Source organism: Stegostoma tigrinum, chromosome 7, assembly GCF_030684315.1.
Source record: "Stegostoma tigrinum isolate sSteTig4 chromosome 7, sSteTig4.hap1, whole genome shotgun sequence".
Taxonomy (NCBI): domain Eukaryota; kingdom Metazoa; phylum Chordata; class Chondrichthyes; order Orectolobiformes; family Stegostomatidae; genus Stegostoma; species Stegostoma tigrinum.
Genome location: NC_081360.1, coordinates 102,276,538 through 102,300,287, shown reverse-complemented (window position 1 = coordinate 102,300,287; position 23,750 = coordinate 102,276,538). Strand labels below are relative to the sequence as shown.

Genomic DNA, 23,750 nt, shown 5'->3' with positions numbered 1-23,750 from the left:
AAAAGATAGTTTCTTTACTTTGGAGATGATACTGGGCAGATATAATTGTGTCGAAATTATGGAATACAGAATATTCTCATTGGAATGTTTTCAACAGATCACACCAAACAGTTCAGGGGTTACTGTAGAGCAGTTACTGAATCACAGTTAGAGAAGACAGAGAAAAAAATTAAACCTTAATGTGGAAAGAGTTTGCTGAACTACAGGAAAGGTATTTTCTCTATTCTGAGCCTGCAGTGTTGTGGATTTCATGGCAAATCAAGAGCACTTAAAAAACTGTGATGATAGAGTGCATGAACAAGTTCTAGGAAACAGCAGGCAACTGATTGTCGGAATCCATGCTGCAGAAAGCTCTAGGAGTTGAGGGAGGTCAAAGCCCTGTGTCACTAAGGGATCAGAACAGCTGTGAGGGTAATGGAAACTTTAAGGTTCTTACAAAGATTTGTGACATCTGGGAGTGTGAAAACCTATCCCGAGATCCTGCCGGGATTTCTCGTGTCTCCTGCTGTAACTCTGAATGAAAGCAGTGCATTCCCCACCAGAGGGAACAATGGCTTGACTGGGGACTCACCAGACACGGTCACTTCAAACTCGGCTGAACAATCAACAGCGTTGCACGTGTATATTCCTTGGTCCTCCACAGCAGCTCTGTGAATGGTCAGCTTTCTGTGCCCTCTGTCCACCTCCAACGTGGACCTGTCACTCTGCTTCACCTCCACCCCATCCTTGTACCATCTCACCTTTGCCTCGGGCCGTGAGATGTCACACGAGAGGACAATTTCACTGCCAGTCAGTACACTCAACACTGGAGAAGAACTGTTGACAATTCTCACTGGAGGCTCTGGGTCCAACACAGGCAGAGAGAGGGAGGGGGCAAGAGAGACAGAGAAAGAGAAAATGAAGAAAATCAAGAAAAATTAGAATGAGAGCGAAAGAAGGAGTGTGCAATAAGGAGAAAAACAAAACGAGAGACAGCAAGATATGATTGTTAGGAGGGAGTGGGAAAGGAAAGGTAGAGAAAGAGTGAGGCAGAGAAACACAAACTGAAGAAGAAGCAAGGGATGAGAGAAAACACGAAATAGAAAGAAGGGAATCATTAAAAGACATGCAGAAAACAAAGTTAGAGGGATAGAAAAAAGGAGAGGGCTAAGTATTAAAAATGGAGAGACAGGAACGGAAAGAGAGAAAGATAATGTGAAAGAGTCAAAGAGCAAGTGACAAGACAGTAGAAGAGAGCAAATGAGAATTAATTTGGAGAAGACAAGGACAATTGTGCTTGAAAACATGACAATATCTTTGTGAGCTAATTTCAAAGTCTCCACCCAAGAGTGTCCACAATTCCCATTCACAGTGTGCTCTCTCTGATTTGTGTATTAGTAATAGTGACCGTCACACTGCTCAAGGTGAGCTACTGTCATGGTGTTGACAGGGACAGGAACATTCTTCTGTTACACACAAATAAATCAAAAGAGCCGCATTAGTTTAGTCAAGTTTGCTGACATCACCTGACTATCCCTCTCTTGACTCCTCCACTATTGCTAAATCATTTGTCTGCTTATTCAACTGTGGTTCAGTTGGGTTGGATGGCTGGTTCACAACGAAATGCTACCAACCACATGGGTTCAATTCGGTTTCCAGGAACATCCAACCTTCTCAACCTCTCCCCGTGCCTGAGGCAGGGTGATCCTTAGGTTAAACTACTGCCAATCATCTCTCCTGGTCTGGTAAGACTTTGTTTACAGTACTTTTTTATATTATTTATTGCTCATCCCTAGTCTCCTGGACATGCTGCTGAGGGACTGCACACCAGACTTGGTGGGACCTCAGGTCGGTTCCCATCGCTCAGTCACTACTGTACCTTTTGAACCATGACCTATGAGTCTCCTCATGCTGTAGTGAACACTTTCTGGAAATCCATGTACACCCCACTCATAGCATTACCCTCATTGAGCCTTTCTGTTACATCCTCAAAAAACTTCAGTGAGTTGGTAAAACACAATTTCCCCTTCGGAAATCCATGCCGACACTTTCTAATCAACTCACCTTTTTCTAATTCTATCTCGAAAAATTGTTTCTCAAAGATCCCCGCTCCTGAAGTTAAACTGACTGGTCTGCAACTTCTGGTCCAATCTTTGCAATCTTCTTTGAACAAGGCCCTAATGTTTGCAAATCTCCAGTCTTCTGGCACCTCTCTTGAAAGACTGAAAGATTGTAGCCTGTGCCTCCATAATTTCAGTGCGTACTTCCTTCAGAGTCCTTGAATGCATCTCATCCAGTCCTGGTGCTTTGACAACTTTAAGAACTAACAATCTATCCAAGACTTTTTCCTTATTAGTTTCAAACACTTCTAGTGACTGAGTGTCCCCTCTGTACCAAGGCCTGGACAGCATCCACCTCTATTGTAAAGACAGACGCAAAGTATTCTTCAAACACCTCAATCATGCCATCTGCTTCCAGGTGTAAATCTCCTTTTTGGACCCTAATTGACCCTACTCATTTTATCACTCTTTCACTATTTATATGGCCATAGAAAACCTTCGGACAATCCTTTACATTGGCTGTCAGTTTTTTTCTCCTCATAATTCCTCTTTGCTTCTTTTATTTGCTTTTCCACCTCAGTCTGAATTTTCAGATTTTTTTTCTTGGTTCTCAATTTTATTTTCTTCCTGACACCTGCCATTAGAAATTAAGTTTAAAAAAAAATATGCTATCTCCAGGGAGATTTGTATTAGTTTATCCTTTTGTTCCCAGTTGAGGGCGTATACCTCAACTGTAAGCAAACCACCTCATCTTTCAAGGTAACCAATTGCTCAGTTATGGTTTTTCTCACCAACTTCTCGTTCAAGTTAAACCTGACCAGCTCTGACCTAGCCTCATTTAAGTTCACTCTCTGGCAACTGATACTTCTCACTCTGGGCTGTTGTATATCATCCTGAGCCTGATAATATAACAAGTACTGAGAAAGGGTCCCTCAATCCAAAACGTTAACCCTGATTTCTCACTATGGATGCTGCCAGACCTGCTGTGCTTTTCCAGCAATTTGTTTTTATTTGATTTGATTTACAGCGTCTGTAGTTCTTTCAGGTTCTAATATAATGATCTCATGTCTCCTAAATGTTCTCCCACTGACACTAGATCCACTTGGAACATTTCAGTCCAAAGGACTAAGTCCAACAATGCATCCTTCCTTGTTGAACCAGACATATACTGAGGTAGGAAACTGCCAAACACCATCTAGAAACTGGATGCACACAGCAGTTTGATGTTTCGGGTTGGGCCTAGGAACACTTGCCCTTTGCTGCCCTGTATACTACCAGTCTCTTATTTTGTAGTTGACTAAGTGACGCCAACCATTATATCTACTCGAGAATGTTCACATCACTCTAATTTTCCTGCAGATTTAGTCCTCTATTTTTTTCTGAATACTTTCTTTCCAGGATATTTAACACTCAGTCGTGTCCTTCTTTAAACATTCTGTTATTGTCACATCATACTTCCACATATTACTTCTTTTTGTATTATAAACTGGAATGGATGTCAGACATTTCTGTACAGTTGAAACACCAGTTTTGTAATTTGAAAAATCAAATGGCACATATTTTCAGCTGTACAAAACAGCACTGACGTAGCTATAAAAGGTATAATATGCCTGAGAAAAAGAAAAATTGATAATGGGACTAAAAGTAGGTAAAAATAGGTTGGCTCCGCTGAAAGCAACCCATGTCACAACAAGGCCTGGGGTGCGGGGATGGATAAAGGGCATGGAAAGAGGTGTTCAGGCTCTTAAGGTGGTGAACTCGATATTGAGTCTTGAAGGCTGCAAGGACCCCATGCAGAAAATGTGATGCTGTTCTTTCAGCCTGCACTGAGCTTTGCTGGATCACTACAATGGGCCTGAGACAGAAACGTTGGCCTGGAAAACAACATGCATTGATGTGTAAGCTGAGTAGAGTTCTGGTACTTGAGGGATTAAAGGAATATTGGATGAATTGAGTAAAGGAAGCTGAGATACAGATCAGCCAGCGTCTGACTGAGGTGGGAGAGATCAAGGAGTTGATGGCCTGTTCCTGTGTTTATAAAGGAACCATGCAAGGTGGTACTGAGGCAGAGTCTGAAGGGCACCAGGTTCCATCAGAGCAGTCAACACACCTCATCAAGGCTGTCAATGGGACATCCCTACAATTACCGAGGAAGAGGAGAAAATGCATCTCATCATTGATACATTCTTTTCTGACAACTCACCAGAAACGGCCACTTCAAACTTGGCCGAGCTGTCGACTGCATCGCACACGTATGTCCCTTGGTCCCCCATCGCAGCCTGGCAGATAGTCAGCCTCCTATGCCGTCCGTCCACCTCAAACATGGATCTCTCACTCCGATCCACCTCCACCCCATCCTTATACCATCTTACCTCTGCCTCAGGCCGTGAGAGCTCACATGAAAGGACAACCTCATCCCCAGTCAGTACGTTCAATACTGGTGAAGAACTGTTGACAATTTTCACTGGAGGCTCTAGATCCAACAGAGAGAGAGAGAGAAAGAGAAATTGTGAGGTTGTTGGAAAGACACTGATAAAAAGAGTAAAGGAGAGAAGATAGAAAGAGGAAGAGAGAATAGAAAAGCATGACAGCAACTGAAGAAGAGATGGATAAAAGCGAGAATATAAAGAGATAGGACAGAGTGAGAGAGAGTGTGATGGAATAATTATGGCACAGAAAGAGGCTATTCAGCTCATCAAGAATGGAAAGAAATAGAAAACTGACAGAGTGAAACAGCAAATAACACAGAAAAGTTAGTTACATAAATAATTGGGAGTTTTAAGAAGAAATAATGCTATTTAAAGTTTCCACTGCCATTGGCCATCTTTTAACTGCTGCATTGATCAATGGGAGGGGCAAGTGTTTTCTCTCTTTTTTTCCTTCCTCTTTTCATCTCACTCCCCTCCACTACACACCTTTCTGAAGGAAGCAAGGCTGTATTTCTAGTCAGGAGTCTTGCATTGACTCCTGTGCTGTCACTTGACCTGGGCCCCTCCAACATAGAGAGGCACACCTATTTGTTACCCTAGGAAACCACAGCAGCCAAAGAATTCCTTCAGACTCCATTTTAATGATCTGGCTCTCCACCTGTGTCTGGCCATCATTATACCATTTCACCATTGTTACGAGGCACATCGGAACAGGAGTAGGCCATTCAGCCTACTTAGTCAAACCTGCCACATCATTCAATATGATCAATATAGGGTCAAAAACATCAATGCCTTTTATTCACCCTAAACCCACAGTCCAGTAATCAGAAATCTATCAATCTCTACCTTAAAGGCACTCAAAGACTGAGTTTCACAGCCTTCTGTGATAAGGAATTCTGAAGATTTACAACCATGTGAGTAAAAAAAAAATTCTCCTCATCTTAGGCCTAAGTGAGATCCCCCTTATTTTTAAACTGTGGCTAAGACCTAGATCCCCCAAACAGGGGAATCATTTTATGTGCATCTACCCTGTCTGTCCCTTTAAGTATTTTGTAGGTTCAGTGCAATCACCTCTCATTCTTCAAAACTAGAGAGAATACAGGCCCAGTGTGGAGCTGGAGGAACACAGCAGGCTAGGCAGCATCAGAAGGGACCCTTCGAAACAAAAACTTTCCTGCTCCTCTGATGCTGCCTGGCCCGTTATGTTCCTCCAGCTCCACACTGTGTTACAAAAACCAAAAGAACTATGGATGCTATAGATCAGGAACAAAAACTAAGTTGCTAGAAAAGCTTAGCAGGTCTGGCAGCATCTGTGAAGCAAAAAACAAAGTTAATATTTCAGGTCTGGTGACCCTTCCTCAGAACTAATGGTGGCTGGGAAAACGTCAGTTTATATGCAGAAAAAAGGTGAGGGGGTGGGGTAGGGAGTAAATGATAGGATAGAGCCTAATGAGACAGAAGACCAGTTGGACAAAGAGTTGATAACGATCAGGGAGGGTAAATAGTTGTTAGTGGGAGCTATTAGTGACTAATAACGGATAGAGTATAATGGCAGGTTATGTGGCAACAAGGCCAATACAGGCCCAGTTTGTCCAACTTCTCCTCGTAGGACAGCTTGTCAGCCTGGGAGCAAGTCTAGTGAATGTTCCTTTTCTGGAAGTAATATCTTTTCCGACATAAGAAATCCAAAGCTACACACAGTGTTCCAGGTGTGCTCTAACCAAGATCCTGTTCATTTGAGGCAAGGTCTCACTACTCCTGCATTTGAAAGTCTGTGTAATAAAGTTTGACATTCCATTAGCCTTCCTTATAGCTGCTGTACCTGCTTGTTAGTCTTCAGTAACTTAGGGACAAAAACTCCTGGGTTACTTTGTACATCAACATGTTCAACCCACTTAATATTTAAGAAATACTCTGCACATCCGTTTCTCCTACTAAAGTGCATAACCTCACATTTTCTACATTGTATTCCATCTACCATGTTCTCACTCATTCACTAAACCTGTCCAAATCCTCCAAAAGCCACAGTACATTCTCCTCACAATACACATTCCCATTTAGACTTATACCATCCACGAAATTGGAAATAATCTATTTAGTCCCTATTTCCAAATCATTGATATATATTATGAACAGCTGGGGATGAGTACAGATCATTTCAGTACCCCATGCATCACAGTCTGATATTGTGAGAATAATCTATTTATTCCTACACTCCGTTTTCTGTCTGTTACCAATCATTAATCCATGTTAATACATTACTTTCTATCCCACATGCTTTAACATTTCTAAACAGACTCTTGTGGGAGATTTTACCAAACTCCTTCTGAGAATCAAAGTGTACTGGCAGGAAAGTGGAACCATGGTGGTGTAGTTCCTACACCTTAGTCTCTCCTACATCCGTCAGCTCTCCTTTATCAATTTTGCTAATTATATCTTTGAAAGACTCCAAAAGTTAATCTAAAATAATTTCCCATTCACAAATCCATGCTGATGATGACCAATCAGATCACTATCAACCAGGTAGAAGGGTCAAGGGCCGAAATGTCAGCTTTTGTGCTCCTAAGATGCTGCTTGGCCTGCTGTGTTTATCCAGCTCCACGCTTTGTCATCTACTATCAACCAGATGTCTATTTATCCTATCCTTTATAATAGATTTCAGCATTTTCCCCACTACTGGTAGAGTACTGACAGGCATATAGATCTCTATTTTCTCTCTTGCTCCCTTCTTAAATAGTGGGGCAATACTGGCTGCTTTCCAATTTGCAGGAATCATTCTAGAACCTACACTGAGAGTGTCACCAAGATATTGACTCTGGAATGGAGACTGAACCCAAGATCTTTGGAAGCAACAGCATTCTCTCTGAAACAAGACGTAAAATATCCTAGCTATGTCCTTTCTGCTGTATGCCAGACTCTCTTCATTGAAGTTTAGAAGAATGACAGGTGATCTCATTGAGACATACAGGGTTCTTAAGGGGCTTAACAGGGTAAATGTTGAGAGGATGTTTCCCCTCATGGGAGAGTCTATGACTACAGGGCATAATCTCAGATTAAAGGGGGCAGCCATTTAAGACTGAAACAAGGAGAAATTTCTTCTCTCGGAGGGTTGAGTGTCTTTGGAATTCTCTTGCCACAGAGCGCCATGGACTGCTAGGTCCATATGTATCCTCAAGGCTCAGATAGATAGATTGTTGATTAATATGTAAAGCAAGGATTACAAAGAAAGGGCACAAAAGTGAACATATGGAGTGTTAGAACAGTCATGATCCTATTGAATGGAAGAGCTGGCTACTCCTGTTCCTATTTCTTATACTCTCAACATGCTTTACAGGCAATGAAGTACTTTGCTGGCAGCTGTAATGTGGGTAATGTGCACACGGCAAGCTCCCACAAAGAGCAATCTGGTAATTACCCCCAAGGATTTATTTTTCAGAAAGCAATGCCTGTCCTGGAATAAAACAGTCAGAACAAACTCCTCTGCTCATTTTTCTCATTCAACCACAAAGGCTGATGGAATCCCAGGTTTAATTTCTTATCAGAGACACAACACATCCTGGAACATAGCACCTCCTCAACACTGGGCCAGAGTAGCAGCCTTCATTTCTGCACTTGAGCCTGGAGCAGGATTTGAGCCCACAACCTTGGTTGTCAGAGGCAAGCCTTCTACCAACTATACTACACACAGCATACCAGCTTCTAGGTACCCAAAACACTTCACAACCACCACCAATTGTTCTGGATACCAGTGTGATACCTAACCTCTCACGGTGATGTCATAAAAGATGGAATCATCCCCAGCATCACAGACGTATTCTCCAGAATCTTCCATTCCAGCCTTCTTAATAATTAGACTCCTGTGGAGTCCATGTGATTCCATCTTGACCCTTCCACTTCCCTCGACTTCCAGTCCATTTTTGTACCATTTCACTTCAGCGTTGGAGCGGGAGAGCTCACAGGTCAACACAATGCATTCTGAAGTGTGATACTCCATCTTTGTATCATCGGTTGTATTCACTATCCTCACTGGAGATTCTGAAAGTACAGGATCACGAGAGGAACACTGCAGTTAATTCACATAGAAGCATAACACAATGTGCAATTCACATTGTCACTCACACTCCCAATTAACACTTTCATTCTCCCCTCACTGACTAGGTTAATATTCTCATTCCCCCATTATATCCTCAGTTAATGCTGTCACTCCCCTCTCAGGCCCTCATTTAATATTGTCACTCTAGTCTAACTCTCTCTGTCCTGCAGAAGAGAGAAAGTCAGGATCTTAGGGTCTTCTTCAGATGAGAAAGATATCACTACTGGAGTGCCACAAGGTTCAGACTATTATTTAAATGGACTCCAAAAAGGCACAGCACAGAGGAATCTGGGTGTTTTGAGTACGTGAAACATAAGAAGTTACATCTCAGTGCAGCATGTATATAAAATAGCAAAGGGAATTTTGATCTTCATTGCTTTGGGTAGCTGGGGAAGGGGGTTTTGTGAGTGCGTGGGGTGGCGATTGCGGGGGGGGGGGGGGGGGGCGCAGTTACGTGGAAGTTTTGTTACAACTGTACAGGGTATTAGTAAGGCTGCATCTAGAATACTGCGCAATTTTGGTTCCTGTATTTAGTAAAGGATATGTTGGCTTTGGAGGCAGTCTAAATAGATTCATTAGGCTGATTCCTGGGTTCAGGGAGTTGATTTATCAAGAATATCTCAATAGTTAGGCCTTTATTCATTCGTGTTTGGAAGAATGAGGGGTGATCTTATTGAAACATATCGGATCCTGAGGGGATTTAACAGGGTAGATGTTGAGAAAATGTTTCCACTGTTGGGGGAAATCTTGAGCCGGGGCATTCACTTCAATGAATGCTCTCACTCGCACAAATAACACCCTCCCTCCCATCTCACTGGAGGGCATTACAGCGATAAGTATTGCATTCAAACGTCTTGCATTGGATTATGTGAATTTGTTTACTATCAACGGTCCATGTACTTGACTAGGTACCCTTGTGTGTACAATCAAAGGAAAGTAATCAAATTGTTGCAGTTATTGGAAGCAAATAAAAGCTATATGCATGGATAATGAAATGTGAGGCTGGATGAACACAGCAGGCCCAGCAGCATCTCAGGAGCTGCTGGGCCTGCTGTGTTCATCCAGCCTCACATTTCATTATCTTGGATTCTCCAGCATCTGCAGTTCCCATTATCACTATATGTATGGATATATATTTTAAAACAAGTTAGATAAATTCCTGTTACACACCATATAATCTGGTGTGTCATGCAGGTATAACACTGAGGCATATCAAACATCACAATACAGAAAGGAAATGCCATGGATGTGATTAAAAATTAAGGATGTGAATCAGAAATTCTGTTAGACCCAAAGTGCAGGTTAGTGAACGAAGAGAGTAAATGGGACTTAACATGAGGACTGCCTAAATTCTCATGTGAAGTTTGGCAACTTGAGTGAGCTACTGAGGGGCACTGGGGATTGGGACTATGTGGCAGTAACACATGACAATAATGACACAGTCTTCACCCTTAGAATCATGTAACTTACAGCAAAGAACAAGGCTAATCATCCCATTTTCTGAAGAAGGATCGAGAACCTAAACATCAGCTTTCCTGCTCCTCTGATGCTGCTTGGCCTGCTGTGTTCATCCAGCTCTACACCTTGTTGTCTCAGATTCTCCAGCATCGGCAGTTTCTACTTTCTCCAGTTAGTCCATGCTCTTTACCACAACTTGTTTTCCTTTAAATTATTTCTTACAGAGTTTCCACTAAATCTGCTTCCACTGCCCTAGCAGGCAGCATATTCCAGATCACAATAGCTTACTAAAGAAATGTAAATTGTTATCTCTGCTGTTTCCTTCTCTAAATTTATCCCAAGCCTCTGGATACTAACCCGCAAGACATTTACTATATTAAAGCTGTTCAGCATTTTCAACAACTCCATTAAGATTTCATGTTGCTCTAAGGAGAACTATTCCAGATTTTTCAAACCCTCCACATTACTGAAGTTACTTAATCCTAGTACTGTCCTAGTAAATCTCCTTAGCACCATCTCTACTGCCCTGTCCCCGCTACATAGAGTGTGGTCAGAGCTAAATTCATCAATGCTTATAATCCATTCAGAAGGATTCATAGATAGCTGGTATGTTAGGAATTGACAGAGGCTACCACTTCAACAGGAGAGGACAAGTGACTTGCAGAAACCATAAATTCTTGTATGAAGTGTTATAAATGACATTACAAGTGCGTCAAACAGCTTCCAACAGAGATAGCTACAGTGAAAAGCCAGACTCTGGGTTAGTGGCTATTCAGGGGCCATTACTACACTGAATGTCAGATTATAGAGTCACAGAGTCATACTGCATAGAAACAGATCCTTCAGTCCAACCAGTGCATGCTGGCCATCTGTCTAAACTAAACTAGTCTACTAGCCTGTGTTTGGCCCATATCCCTCCAAACCTTTCCTATTCATGTACTTATCCAAATGTCTTTTACAAGTTTTAACTGTACCTGCATCCACCATTTCCTTTGGCAGTTCATTCCACACACCACTCTTTGTGTAAAAAGGGTGCTCCTCATGCCCTTTTTAAATGTTTCTCCCCCAAAAGTATTTTTCAAACTGGTTTAGGCCACTCAACCCCAAACAACCCCATGACACACCTTCCCCTGGTCGCTCAAGCCTGTCAAGTCTTGAAATACGTCAATGTTTCTTGGACCGATTACACTGACATCTTCAATGCCCATCCCAGGCCATTGATTTCACAGGAGGGGGGACAGGGAGATTTACCAGAACACTGCCTGGATTAGAACATTTCAGTTATAATGAGAAATTGGACAGACTGGGGTTGTTTTCCTTGGAGCAGAGGTGACTGAAGTGGCACATAATTGAGATGTATAAAATGATAAGAGTCATAAACAGGATACTTCTTCCCTGGTTGGAGGGATTAATGATCCAGGGCATAGACGTAAGGTATGGGACAGAAGGTTTAGAGTAGATGTGAGGGAATTTTTTTTACTGAGAAGATGATGAGAATCTGGAATTCACTGCCTGTAAGGGTGTTAGAGGCAGAAACTCTCATAACATTTAAGCAGTAATTAGATGTGCAGTTTCAATGCCAAATCAAACAAGGCTATGGGCCAAATGCTAGAAAATGTGATTTGAATACTTAGATGGTTATTTTGACTGGCATAAATTTGATGGGCCAAAAGCACTTTTCTCTGTGCTGTGGACCTCTATGACTCTAAGTATTGTCTCACAAATGAGATTTTAATCAGAGGTGACCATCTATCATCTCAAATGAACATCATACAGACTCAGCGTGGAAGAATGTTCCTCTTTAGAACATAGAACATTACAGCACAGTACAGGCCCTTCGGCCCTCGATGTTGTGCCGACCTGTCATACCGATCTGTAACCCATCTAACCTACACTATTCCATGTACGTCCATATGCTTATCCAATGAAGACTTAAATGTACTTAAAGGTGGTGAATCTACTACCACTTTCTGAATCAATATTTGTTCCTCAACCAACCACACTTTAAAAAAAATGGATCGTCCACTCGTGATCACATTGCTGTCTGTAGGATCTTTCTATTGTTGTAAATGGCATACAATAAGTGAAAGTTATTTCTTCACCTTTTGGACTGTAGAAAATGCTCCTCACTGTGAGGCTGGGAATGGGGGTGGAGCTAGGCTTTAGAGGGCTAGTGGTGTAGTGTTGATATTGCTAGAAGTGGGTTCAAATCCCACTACGGCAGCTGGCGGAATTTAAATTTAAGTTATATATCTGGAATTGAAAACTAATCTCAGTGATGGTGACCAGGAAAACACAATCATTAATTTATGTTAAAAACCCATTTGATTCCCTAAGTTCCTTTAGGGAACGAAGGTGCTATATGCAGTTCTGAAAGGATTATTACTGAGGAAAGCCATTAGCCTCACTCACTGTAAGAATCCCGAATGGATCTGTGAGCAGTACAGTGTAGGATCTTGAAGGATTGAGACTCATTATTTGGTCCTTGTCAAAGTCCCTGGAACAGTGTCTATCATCTCATTGTGATCTGTCACTGGTTGCTGACACGTAATAAACTAGTGCTCCTAATCACAAAAGATACTTCTAGATGGACCATAGAAGCATCAAAAAATAACAGGAGGAGTAAGGCACTAGGCCCTTCGAGTCTGCTCTGCCATTCAATGTGATCAAGACTGACCATCCAACTCAGTACCCTGTTCCGTCTTTCTCCTCAGAGCCTTAAATCCCTTTCGCCTTAAGAATTACACTCAATTCCTTCTTGAAAATATTCAATGTTTTGGCCTCAATTGCTCTCCACGAAGAGAACTCCACAGGCTCATAACTTTCTGGGTGAAGACATTTCTCAGTCCTAAATGGCCAACCTGTATCCTTACGCTTTGATCCCTGGGATCCCTAGTCCACAGGAACATCCTTCCTGTGCTTACCCTGTCCAGTCAGATTTTAGGTTTTGGAAATTTTATAGGTTTTTATGAGATGAACACTCCCCCCCACCCATTCTTCTAAACTCCAATGAGTATAGTCATATTTGATCCAGTCTCTTTTCGTACGTCAGTATTGCTATTCTGGGAATCAGCCTGGCAAACCTTCAATGCACTTCCCCCACAGGCAGAACAACTTGTCCCAGATAAGTAGCCCAAAACTGCATACAATCTTCCAAGTGTAGTCTCAACAAGGCCTTGTACAATTCCTGCAAGACATGCCTGCTCCTCAATAAGGAAGTCAGGAAGACAGGGTGTGCTTTCCTCTCCCACAATAGACCAAGCAAGTCCTGCAGTTTCCTGCACTTAAAGAGAATGGTGGCAGCAAATCCTCACTGCTGCTTACCATAATGTATGGACAGTTACATCAAATCCTCACACCACTGCTCACCATGTTGTATGGGCTGTTAGATGAGCTATATGCAGATAACTATTCACATAACAAGGTGAACAGTGATGAAGATTTCATATATCTATCCACACAACATGTTGAGCAGTCATAAAGATTTCAGATGGCTATCCACTCAACATGGTGAGCAGTGGTGTGAGATTTTCAAACTCAGCTATAAGCCACTTGCTCATGCAGCTCAAGTCAGCAGCAAGGGAGAGCTGAAAATTTACAAACACTGCAGAAGAAATTCTCAAACAATCCTCAACAAGCCAGTGAATGCTAAAGCATTTCAGACCAAGTAAGAGACCTGCTGCAACATGATAGTTAGCAGTGGTTGCCATAGTGGTACACAGTCATGAGTGAGTTGACATAGGCTCCGTGACATTGACTCCAAGCCCCATGAAGTCTCATGGTACCAGGTCAAATATGAGCAAGGAGACCTCATGTTGATAACCATGTACCATCCTTTCTCAGCAGATGAATTAGTACTCCTCCATGTTAAACAATACTTGGAGAAAGCACTGAGTGCAGCTATGGCACAAAACATACTCTGCACGATAGACAATCACCAAATGGCTAGGGAGCAACACTGCAGATTGAGCTTATTGGATCCTAAAGATCATATGTGCTAGACCTAGTCTTGAGAAGATTTGTAGCTCAGGTTGAGGTTCTGGATGTGAGCTTGCTCGCTGAGCTGAAAGGTTAGTTTTCAGACGTTTCGTCACCATTCTAGGTAACATCATCAGTGAGCCTCCGATGAAGCTCTGGTGTTATGTCCCGCTTTCTATTTATCTGTTTAGGTTTCCTTGGGTTCAGAAAGCTAGCCACCAGGATACATGAACATCAACTAGCCACAAAACGACATGACCCACTATCACTAGTATCCTTACATACAGATGAGGAAGGACACCACTTTGATTGGGACAACACATCCATCCTAGGTCAAGCCAAACAGAGACACGCACGAGAATTCCTAGAAGCATGGCATTCCAAACGGAACTCCATCAACAAACACATGATTTGGAACCAATCTACCATCCTCTGAGAAAAAGAACAGGAAATGACATCACCAACGCACGAAATGACATCACCAACCCAAGGAAACCTAAACAGGTAAATAGAAAGCGGGACATAATACCAGCGCTTCATCGGAGGCTCACTGATGATGTTACCTAGAATGGTGACGAAACGTCTGAAAACTAACCTTCCAGCTCAGCGAGCAAACTCACATCCAGACCTAGTCTGCAGAAAGTGGTGGAGGAACTAACAAGAGTGAAAAACATACTTGACCTCATCATTAGCAATCAGCCTGTAGTAGATGCATCTATCCACGATGATATCGATAATAGTCACTACCTCACATTCATTATAGAGACAGTTTTTTAAAATTCATTCATGGAATGAGGATGTTGCTGGCCAGGCAGCATTTATTGCCCATCCCTAAATGCCCAGAGGGCAGTTAAGAGTCAACCACATTGCTGTGGGTCTGGAATCACAAACAGGTCAGACTAGGTAAGGATGGCAGTTTTCTTCCCTAAAGGACATTAGTGAACCAGATGGGTTTTTCCAACAATCACAATGGGTTCACGGGCATCATTATTTTCTTATTCCCTAGTATGTGACTGAATTCAAATTCCACCATCTCTGGATTTGAATCTGGGTCCCCAGAGCATTATTTGGATATCTGGATTAACAGTCCAGTGACAATACCACTAGGCCCCATTGTCTCCCCACTTTCACACTGAGAATACCCTCGAACTTGTTGTGTGGCACTATCACGGTGCTTAATAGGACAGGCTTCGAATAGATCTAGCAAATCAAGACTGTGGGTCATTGACAACAACAGAATTTACTCCAGGACAATCTTCAACCTCACGACGAAGCATATCCCCCATTAACCATTCCCATCAAGACAGGGGATCAACACTCGTTCAATGGAGAGTGCATGAAGGCTTGACAGGAGCAGCACCAGGCATACCTAAAAAAAGAGGTGTCAACCTGGTGAAGCTACAGAATAGCTACAAAATACTTGCATGTTAAACAGCATACGCAGTGAGTGACAGACAGAAGTCAGCAATCCTACATCCAACAGATCAGATCTAAGCTTTACAGTCCTGCCGCATCCAGTCACGAAATATGATAGATAATTAAATAACTCATTGAAGGAGAAGGTTCCATAAATATCAACATCCTTAATTATGGAAGAGCCCAACACATCTGTTCAAAAGATAAGGCTGAAGTATTCACAACACTCTTCAGCCAGAAATGCAAATGGGTGATCCTTCGCAGCTTCTCAGATAGGAAGATGATCGTGGATGTTGCAGGTAAATCATTTCAGCTCCAGAACATCTCTGCAGTGGTTCCTCAGGATAGTATACTAGATCCAATTATCTTCAGTTGCTTCCTTAATGCTCTTCCCTCCGTTGAAAGGTCAGAAGTAGGGACGCTCGACAATGATTGCACAATGTTCAGCACCATTCATAATTTCTTAGATACTGGTGCAGTCCATGTCCAAAATCAGCAAGATCTGTACGATATCCAGGTTTAGGCTAACAAGAGGCAAATAACATTCACGCCACACGTGCTGAGCAATGACCTTCTCCAAAAAGACAATCTAATCATTGTCCCTTGACATTCAATGGCGTTACTATCACTGAATTGCCCACTTTTGACATTGTGGAGGTTAACTTTGTGCAGAAAATGTATGTGGATTAGCTATATAAATACTGTGGCTGCAACAACAGGTCAGAGGCTGGGAATCCTGGAGTGAGCAACTCACTTCCTGACTCTCCAAAGCCTGTTATACTGTTCTACATTGCCCAAGTCAGGAGTGTGATAGAATACTCCCTACTTGCCTGGATAGGTGCACCTCCAACAACATTCTAAAGTGTTGACACTATCTAGGATAAAGCAGTCCACCTTATTTGCACCACATCCATAAACCTTCACCCCATCTATCACCTTCAACATCACTCCCTCCACAACAATGCTCAGTAGCAGCAATATATGCCATCTACAAGATGCACTGCAGAAATCCATCGTGGCTCCTTAATCAGCACCTTACAAACCCATGTCCACTTCTACTTAGAAGGGCAAAGGCAGTAAACAGATGGGAATACCACTGTTTGCAAACTCGCCTCCAAGCCATTCATCATTGTGACTCGGAAATATATAATGGTTCCTTCAGTGTCACGGGGTCAAAATCACGGAAGTTCCTTCCCAACAGCATTGTGACTGTCCAAGCACCACAAGAACTGCAGAGATTTGACAAGATACATTACTATCACCAGAGAAGGCAACTAGAAATGGTTAATATTTACTTGCCTCCACAGCAATTTATATATCCTATGAATGAATTTTTTAAAAAAGTGAAGCTGCACAAAGGACAAAAATCCTTCATTCTAGCTACAAAATGGAGGCAAACTATTCAGTTTGGCAGTGAAAAGAAGCAAAGCTGCTATTACTATGAAATTAACAACCATTAAATCAACCAAATATATTAGGAATATGCTGGGGCATTGGGAATACATTGTTGGGACGACTTAAATTGGGATGAACCAAATTGGACACAAAATTGGACATCATAGAGAAAACAATTTCTGAGATGTGGGGTGATGCACTTTGGTAGGAGTAACCAGAAGGCAAAGTACTGGGCTAATGGTAAGATTCTCAGTAGTGTAGATGAGCAGAGAGATCTCGGTGTCCTTGTAGACAGATCCTTGAAAGTTGCCACCCAGGTTCACAGGGTTGCTAAGAAGGCATACAGTGTTTTAGCTTTTATTAATAGAGGGATCGAGTTCCGGAACCAAGAGGTTATGCTGCAGCTGTACAAAACTCTGGGGCGGCCACACTTGGAGTATTGTGTACAGTTCTGGTCACCGCATTATAAGGATGTGGAAGCTTTGGAAAGGGTGCAGAGGAGATTTACTAGGATGTTGCCTGGTATGGAGGGAAGGTCTTACGAGGAAAGGCTGAGGGACTTGAGGCTTTTTTCATTGGAGAGAAGAAGGTTGAGAGGTGACTTAATTGACATATAAAATAATCAAAGGGTTAGATAGGGTGGATAGGGAGAGCCTTTTTCCTAGGATAGTGACGGCGAGCACAAGGGGGCGTGGCTTTAAATTGAGGGGTGAAAGATATAGGACAGATGTCAGAGGTAGTTTCTTTACTCAGAGAGTAGTAAGGGAATGGATCGCTTTGCCTGCAATGGTGGTAGATTCTCCAACTTTAGGTACATTTAAGTCGTCATTGGATAAGCATATGGACATACATGGAATAGTGTAGGTTAGATGGGCTTGAGATCGGTATGACAGGTCGGCACAACATCGAGGGCCGAAGGGCCTGTACGGTGCTGTAATGTTCTATGTTCTAGATACAGGTTGGTTTTTACGTTAGACATTAAATGAGAAGCTGAATCTGTAAAGTCACTCCACATATAATTGGAAGCCATGATGTTATAAACGTGTCAAAGGAAAAAAAGGGTGAACAGATACATTTGTAAACTGAAAGTTTTTGTCAATTAACTCACCATTAGAACTAATAACATTCTTGAAAGAGCAAGATTTAATGGGAGAATTTATATCCAGTGAATACCAAAGACGTTTTCATTGAATGAGGCTAAAAGCAGATAGGTCACTTGGCCCTAATGGCTTACATCCTAGGATTTCAAAGAAAGCAACTACAGAAATAGAGATGCATTGGTTATAGTGTCATGGAGTCAGTGGACCCTTCATCAGAAATGTAGTCCAATTAGCCTAACAGCTATTGTTGGAAAATATCGGATGCAATTATCAAGAAAGTAATAGCACAACATCTGAAAAATTATAATTTAATCAAGCAGTCAAAATGGCTTTATGAAAGGGAAATTGTGACTGATTAATTTATTACAGTTTTGTTTTTTAAAAGACAGTCTCTCAACCAGAATAGAAAGAGAAAAGCCGGTCGATATGGTGTATTTGGATTTCCAAAGGGCGTTCGATAAGGTACCTCACAAAAGGCTAAGGCACAAGAGTCCACGATGTTGGAGGTAGTATTTTAGCATGGATAGAGAATTTGTGAATGGGCCAGAAACAATGAGTGGGATAAGGAGATAGTAGGAACATTCAATGCTGGAGAATCTGAGATAACAAGGTGTAGAGCTAGACCCTAAACATCAGCTTTTCTGCTCCTCTGATGCTGCTTTGCCTGCTGTGTTCATCCAGCTCTGTTATCTCAGTTGGGATAAGGAGTTATTTTTCAGGTTGACAACCCTGTGGCTAATGAGGTTTCATAGGGATCAGTACTTGGACTGCATATATTCATGGCTTGGAGGAAGAAAGTGAATGTACCGTAGCCAAATTTGCAGTCGACACAAAAACAAGTGGAAAGGCAAATTGTTACAAATAGGTTGCAGAGAGATATTGATAGATTAAGCAAGTTATAAAATGTTAGTAAATTTGGTACAATATGGAAATGTGAACTTGTTCATTTTGGAAAAGAGAACTACAGAACAGAATATTAGGTTTGCTCCCTACTCACTGAAGTTTAGAAGAATAAGAGGTGATCTCATTGTAACTTATATGCTTCTTAAGGGACTTGACAGAGTTCTGAGAGGATGTTTTCTCTCTTGGGACAGTCTAAGACGAGATGGCATACTTTCAGAATAAAGGGATGCTAATTTACGACTGTGATGAGGTGGAATTTCTTCTCTGAGGGTTCAGAGTCTTTTGAACTCCTTACCACAGAGAGCTCTGGGGGCAGAGCTCTTGCATACATTTAATGCTGAGATAGATAGATTCTTAATCAATAGGAGAATGAACGGTAATGGAGAAAAGGGAGGAAAGTGGACATGAGGAGAATCAGATCAGCCTATTGAACAGTAGAACAGGCTCAGTGGGGCCGATTGGCTACTCCTCATCCAATTTTTAAAATTCATTAATGGGATGTGGGTGTCACCGGCCAGCCAGCATTTATTGTGCATACTTCTGCCTTCGTGAACCACTGCAGTCCACTTGTTTTGGCTTGGCCCACAATGCCATTAAGGAGGGAATTCCAGAATTTTGATCCAGCGACAGCAAAGGAATGGCAATATATTTCCAAATCAAGATGGTGAGTGGCTTGGAGGGAAACTTGAAGGTGGTAGTATCCCATGGATCTGCTAACTTTATCCATCCAGATGGAAGTGATCACTGCCACAATGATGCCACCCGAAGGTTGCAGGAACAGCAACTCATATTCCGCCTGGGAACCCTGCAGCCATATGGTATCAATGTGGACTTCACCAGTTTCAAAATCTCCCCTTCCCCTACTGCATCCCTCAACCAGCCCAGTTCGTCCCCTCCCCCCACTGCACCACACAACCAGCCCAGCTCTTCCCCCCCACCCACTGCATCCCAAAACCAGTCCAACCTGTCTCTGCCTCCCTAACCGGTTCTTCCTCTCACCCATCCCTTCCTCCCACCCCAAGCCGCACCCCCAGCTACCTACTAACCTCATCCCACCTCCTTGACCTGTCCGTCTTCCCTGGACTGACCTATCCCCTCCCTACCTCCCCACCTACACTCTCTCCACCTATCTTGTTTTCTCTCCATCTTCGGTCCGCCTCCCCCTCTCTCCCTATTTATTCCAGTTCCCTCCCCCCATCCCCCTCTCTGATGAAGGGTCTAGGCCCGAAACGTCAGCTTTTGTGCTCCTGAGATGCTGCTTGGCCTGCTGTGTTCATCCAGCCTCACATTTTATTATCATGGGTTTGGAAGCTGTTGCCTGAAGATCTTTGGTGAATTTCTGCAGTGTATCTTGTATATAGTACACATTGCTGTCACCGAGTATCAGTGGCGGAGAGAGTGGATGTTTGTGGATCTGGTGCCAATCAAGCAGGCTGCTTTGTTCTGGGTCGTGTCAAGCTTCTTAAGTGTTGTTGGAGCTGCACTCATTTAGACAAGTGGGGAGTATTCTAACACATTCCTGTGCCTTGTAGATGGCTTTGGGAGGTCGGGAGGCAAGTTACCGGGTCTTGTAGCCACTGCGTTTATGTGGTGAGTCTGGTTGAGTTTCTGGTCAATGGTAATTCTCAGGATATTGATAGTGGGGGATTCGGTGATGGTAACACCATTGGAAATCAAGGGTTGTCTCTTATCAGTGATGATCATAGTCTGGTATTTGTCTGCCGCCAATGTTACTTGCCACTTATCAGTCCAAGCCTGGATATTTTCCAGATCTTATTACATTTGAACATGGACTGCTTCAGTATCTGAGGAGTCATGAATGGTGCTGAACATTGTGTAATCATTAGCAAACATACCCACTTCTGACCTTATGATAGAGGGAAGCATTTCTTATGGTTTTATGGTCTAAGGTATCAATAGATTTGTGAAGAAACGCAACCATGTGACTTTAACTCAAAACTCATATGACATAGAACGGCTGCAGGAATTGTAGACAAGGCCTAGTCAGAATCAGAATCCCTACAGTGTGGAAACAGGCCATTCAGCCCATTCAGTCCATGCTGACCCTTCAGAGGGCATCCTACCCAGACTCAACCCCTACCCAATTCCTGAATTCCTACATTTCCCATGGCTAATCCACCTAACCTGCATGTCCCCGTACACTATGGGCAATTTAGCACGGCCAATCCACCTAACCTACACATCTTTGGACTGTGGGAAGAAACCCGTGCACCCAATGGAGGCTCACATAGCCATGGAGAGAATGTGAAAACTCTACACAGACTGTCGTCCAAGGGTGGAATCAAATCCAGGTGCCTACAGCTCTGAGGGAGAAGTGCTAGACACTGTGCCGGACCAAAAACAACATGTCTTAAATGGCAGAATGAGTTAAATCTTCTTAATTTATCAAAGGATAGCAGAATCTATTAATATTAATGACGTTAGCATAACATTTGTTTTGAATTGTCAAGGAAACAGGAACCTGTAGCTATACTGGATCGTCAAAAATGATTTCCACTCCTTTTGGTTAGAACAGCTTGGGAAGTCAAAGGAGCAAGACCCAACATCTGATCCCCCTCAAGATAACAAAGTGTGAAGCTGGATGAACACAGCAGGCCAAGCAACATCTCAGGAGCACAAAAGCTGACATTTCGGGCCTAGACCCTTCATCAGATCCCTCGCAACATTTCTCTATTATGTTTTAGTCTACCATATCAAAGTAAACTACAACTCGTTACTCATGTTAAATAAACTCAACATTGTTAACTAAAAGAGACTTTTCTAATTGGACTAAGAAGTTATTTTTCCCTCCCGTACTGGACAAAGTAGGTCCTATAGTTTCCTACACTTGAGGTGATGGTGGCAGAAACCTTCGTCATGTGCAATAGGTTATAAAGCACAGTCAGCTGGCATGGCCATTACCTGGATGGCATCAGTACTGATTTGACATAACCGCTTATACAACAGCAACAGACCATCTTTTCCTGATTGGTCTTCCATGTGATCCTAGCCCCACTGCAACGTGATTGATTCTTGACAATCCTCAAAACAGCATCAGCAAGCCACTCGGTTCAATGGCAATTAGCGATGGGCCACAAACACACATTTTGTCAGACACAGCCACATCCCATTAGAAAATTAAGAAAAGCATTCTGGTACATTCCATAAACACTGCCAGAAACAGGGATTCCACCGACTCTGGAGGAAGCTCCTCTCGTGTACACCATGAGTAGTTAGGGTCTGAAATGCACTGTCTGGAAATGAGATGGAGGCAGGTTCAATTGACACGTTCAAGAGGATTTTGGACTGTTTGGATAGAAGCAGTGTGTAAGGATATGATGACAAAGGTAGGAGAGTGACATCAGGTAATGGAACCAGTAATGACACGCTGGACTGAATAGCCTCGTTCTGCACCAAAACAATTCTGTGATTCTATGTCTAATTTTAATCACAAAGTCAACTAACTAAATGAAAACAGGCAATGACATCTGAGCTCATTTCTGGGTGTATTATATGTGGGTAAGAAAGGCTGTTAAATAGAATTGGCTTTTGCTCTTGGTGGTTGAAACAGAAATTTTAGATGCGTGCTCCTGAACCAGTGGGTAAACCGCAGACTTAACACATCATCTGAGAAACATCACTTCCTATAACTCAGCACTCCATCAATACAAGCTTGAAATATTAACTAAAGATAATGTGTTCAAGCACCTTGAGTGTGACTTGAACTCTTAATCTCTGGGTTTAGAAGTGACAGTACTGTTGATTGACACAAACGGATGCCAGTTTAAACATTGCAACGCATGACTGCAAAATGTATTTAAATAGCACCTCTAATGTATCTTAGGCAAAAATTAAACCTGAGCCAAGTAAAAGGACATTAGGACAGGTGATGGAAGGCTTCAAAGAAAATGGAGGACAGTGAAGCAGTGAGATTTAGGGAGGGTGTTGAAGAGTTTAAAGTTCAGACAGTTGAAGATATGGCAAGCAATGGTGGAGCGATTCATATTGGAGATGGGAAAGAGACCAGGAATGGAGAAGTTTGCAGAAATAGAGGAGTGTTGAGCTGGAGGAGCTGACAGAAATAGGGAGGGGTTTAAGGGCTGGAGGAAGTCACAGAGATAGGAGGGGTGTAGGGACTAGAGGAGGTCACAGAGATAGGGAAGGAAGTAGGGGCTAGAGATACTTACAGAGATAGGGAATGGTGAAGGGACTGGAGGAGATGACACAGATAGGGAAGAGTTTAGGGGGTCACCAAGCTACAGAGAAAGGGAGGTTCGTAGGGGCTGGAAGAGATTACATGGATAGGGAATGGTGTGTGATTTAAGGGACCTTACAGAGAAACCAGGAAAAGTTTCTCTAGTATCAGAGATAATGGGAACTGCAGATGCTGGAGAATCCAAGATAATAAAATGTGAGGCTGGATGAACACAGCAGGCCAAGCAGCATCTCAGGAGCACCTGAGATGCTGCTTGGCCTGCTGTGTTCATCCAGCCTCACATTTTATTATCAAAGTTTCTCTATGTAATCTAACAAAACATGAAATCGCCTCTTAACTTCTTCACAAAGACTTCACAACTATCCCAAACCTCTCCAGTACTTACCCAAAACATTTACGGTAAATATAAGGACATCCTCAGCAGCACTGCAGATATACTGTCCAGAATCTGACGAGCAGGCAGACTGGACAATGAGCTTCCGAACGTGGCCTGACGAATGGACAGAAACACGGTCACTCGGTGTGAGGATCTCTCCGTCTTTACACCAGTGGACCTCAACACTGGGCCTTGATACCTCGCAACAAAGGACAATCGACTCAGAAGCTGTGATCTGCTGTACAGTCTCCATCCCAGGACCCAGTGTGATCTTCACCGGGACAGCTAAACAACAACAACAACTTCTATTATAATGGCACCTTTAACAGTATAAAACAACCAAGGCA

The 23,750-nt window shown here is 42.6% G+C and overlaps 1 protein-coding gene across 8 annotated transcripts in view; it reads right to left on the bottom strand.

Moving 5' to 3' along the window:
- obsl1a (obscurin like cytoskeletal adaptor 1a) overlaps positions 1–23,750 on the bottom strand; it is a 195,474-nt gene that overhangs the window by 125,995 nt on the left and 45,729 nt on the right. For 6 of the 8 annotated variants that reach the window (XM_059647569.1, XM_059647568.1, XM_059647573.1 and 3 more), the window contains 4 exons: positions 23,413–23,688; positions 8,231–8,503; positions 4,243–4,512; positions 572–841 (listed from right to left, as the gene is read on the bottom strand). In XM_059647569.1, coding sequence (XP_059503552.1) covers positions 572–841; positions 4,243–4,512; positions 8,231–8,503; positions 23,413–23,688 — 1,089 coding nt within the window. The remainder of the gene's footprint in view (positions 1–571; positions 842–4,242; positions 4,513–8,230; positions 8,504–23,412; positions 23,689–23,750) is intronic. The other 2 variants (XM_059647572.1, XM_059647575.1) reach the window with 1 other exon arrangement.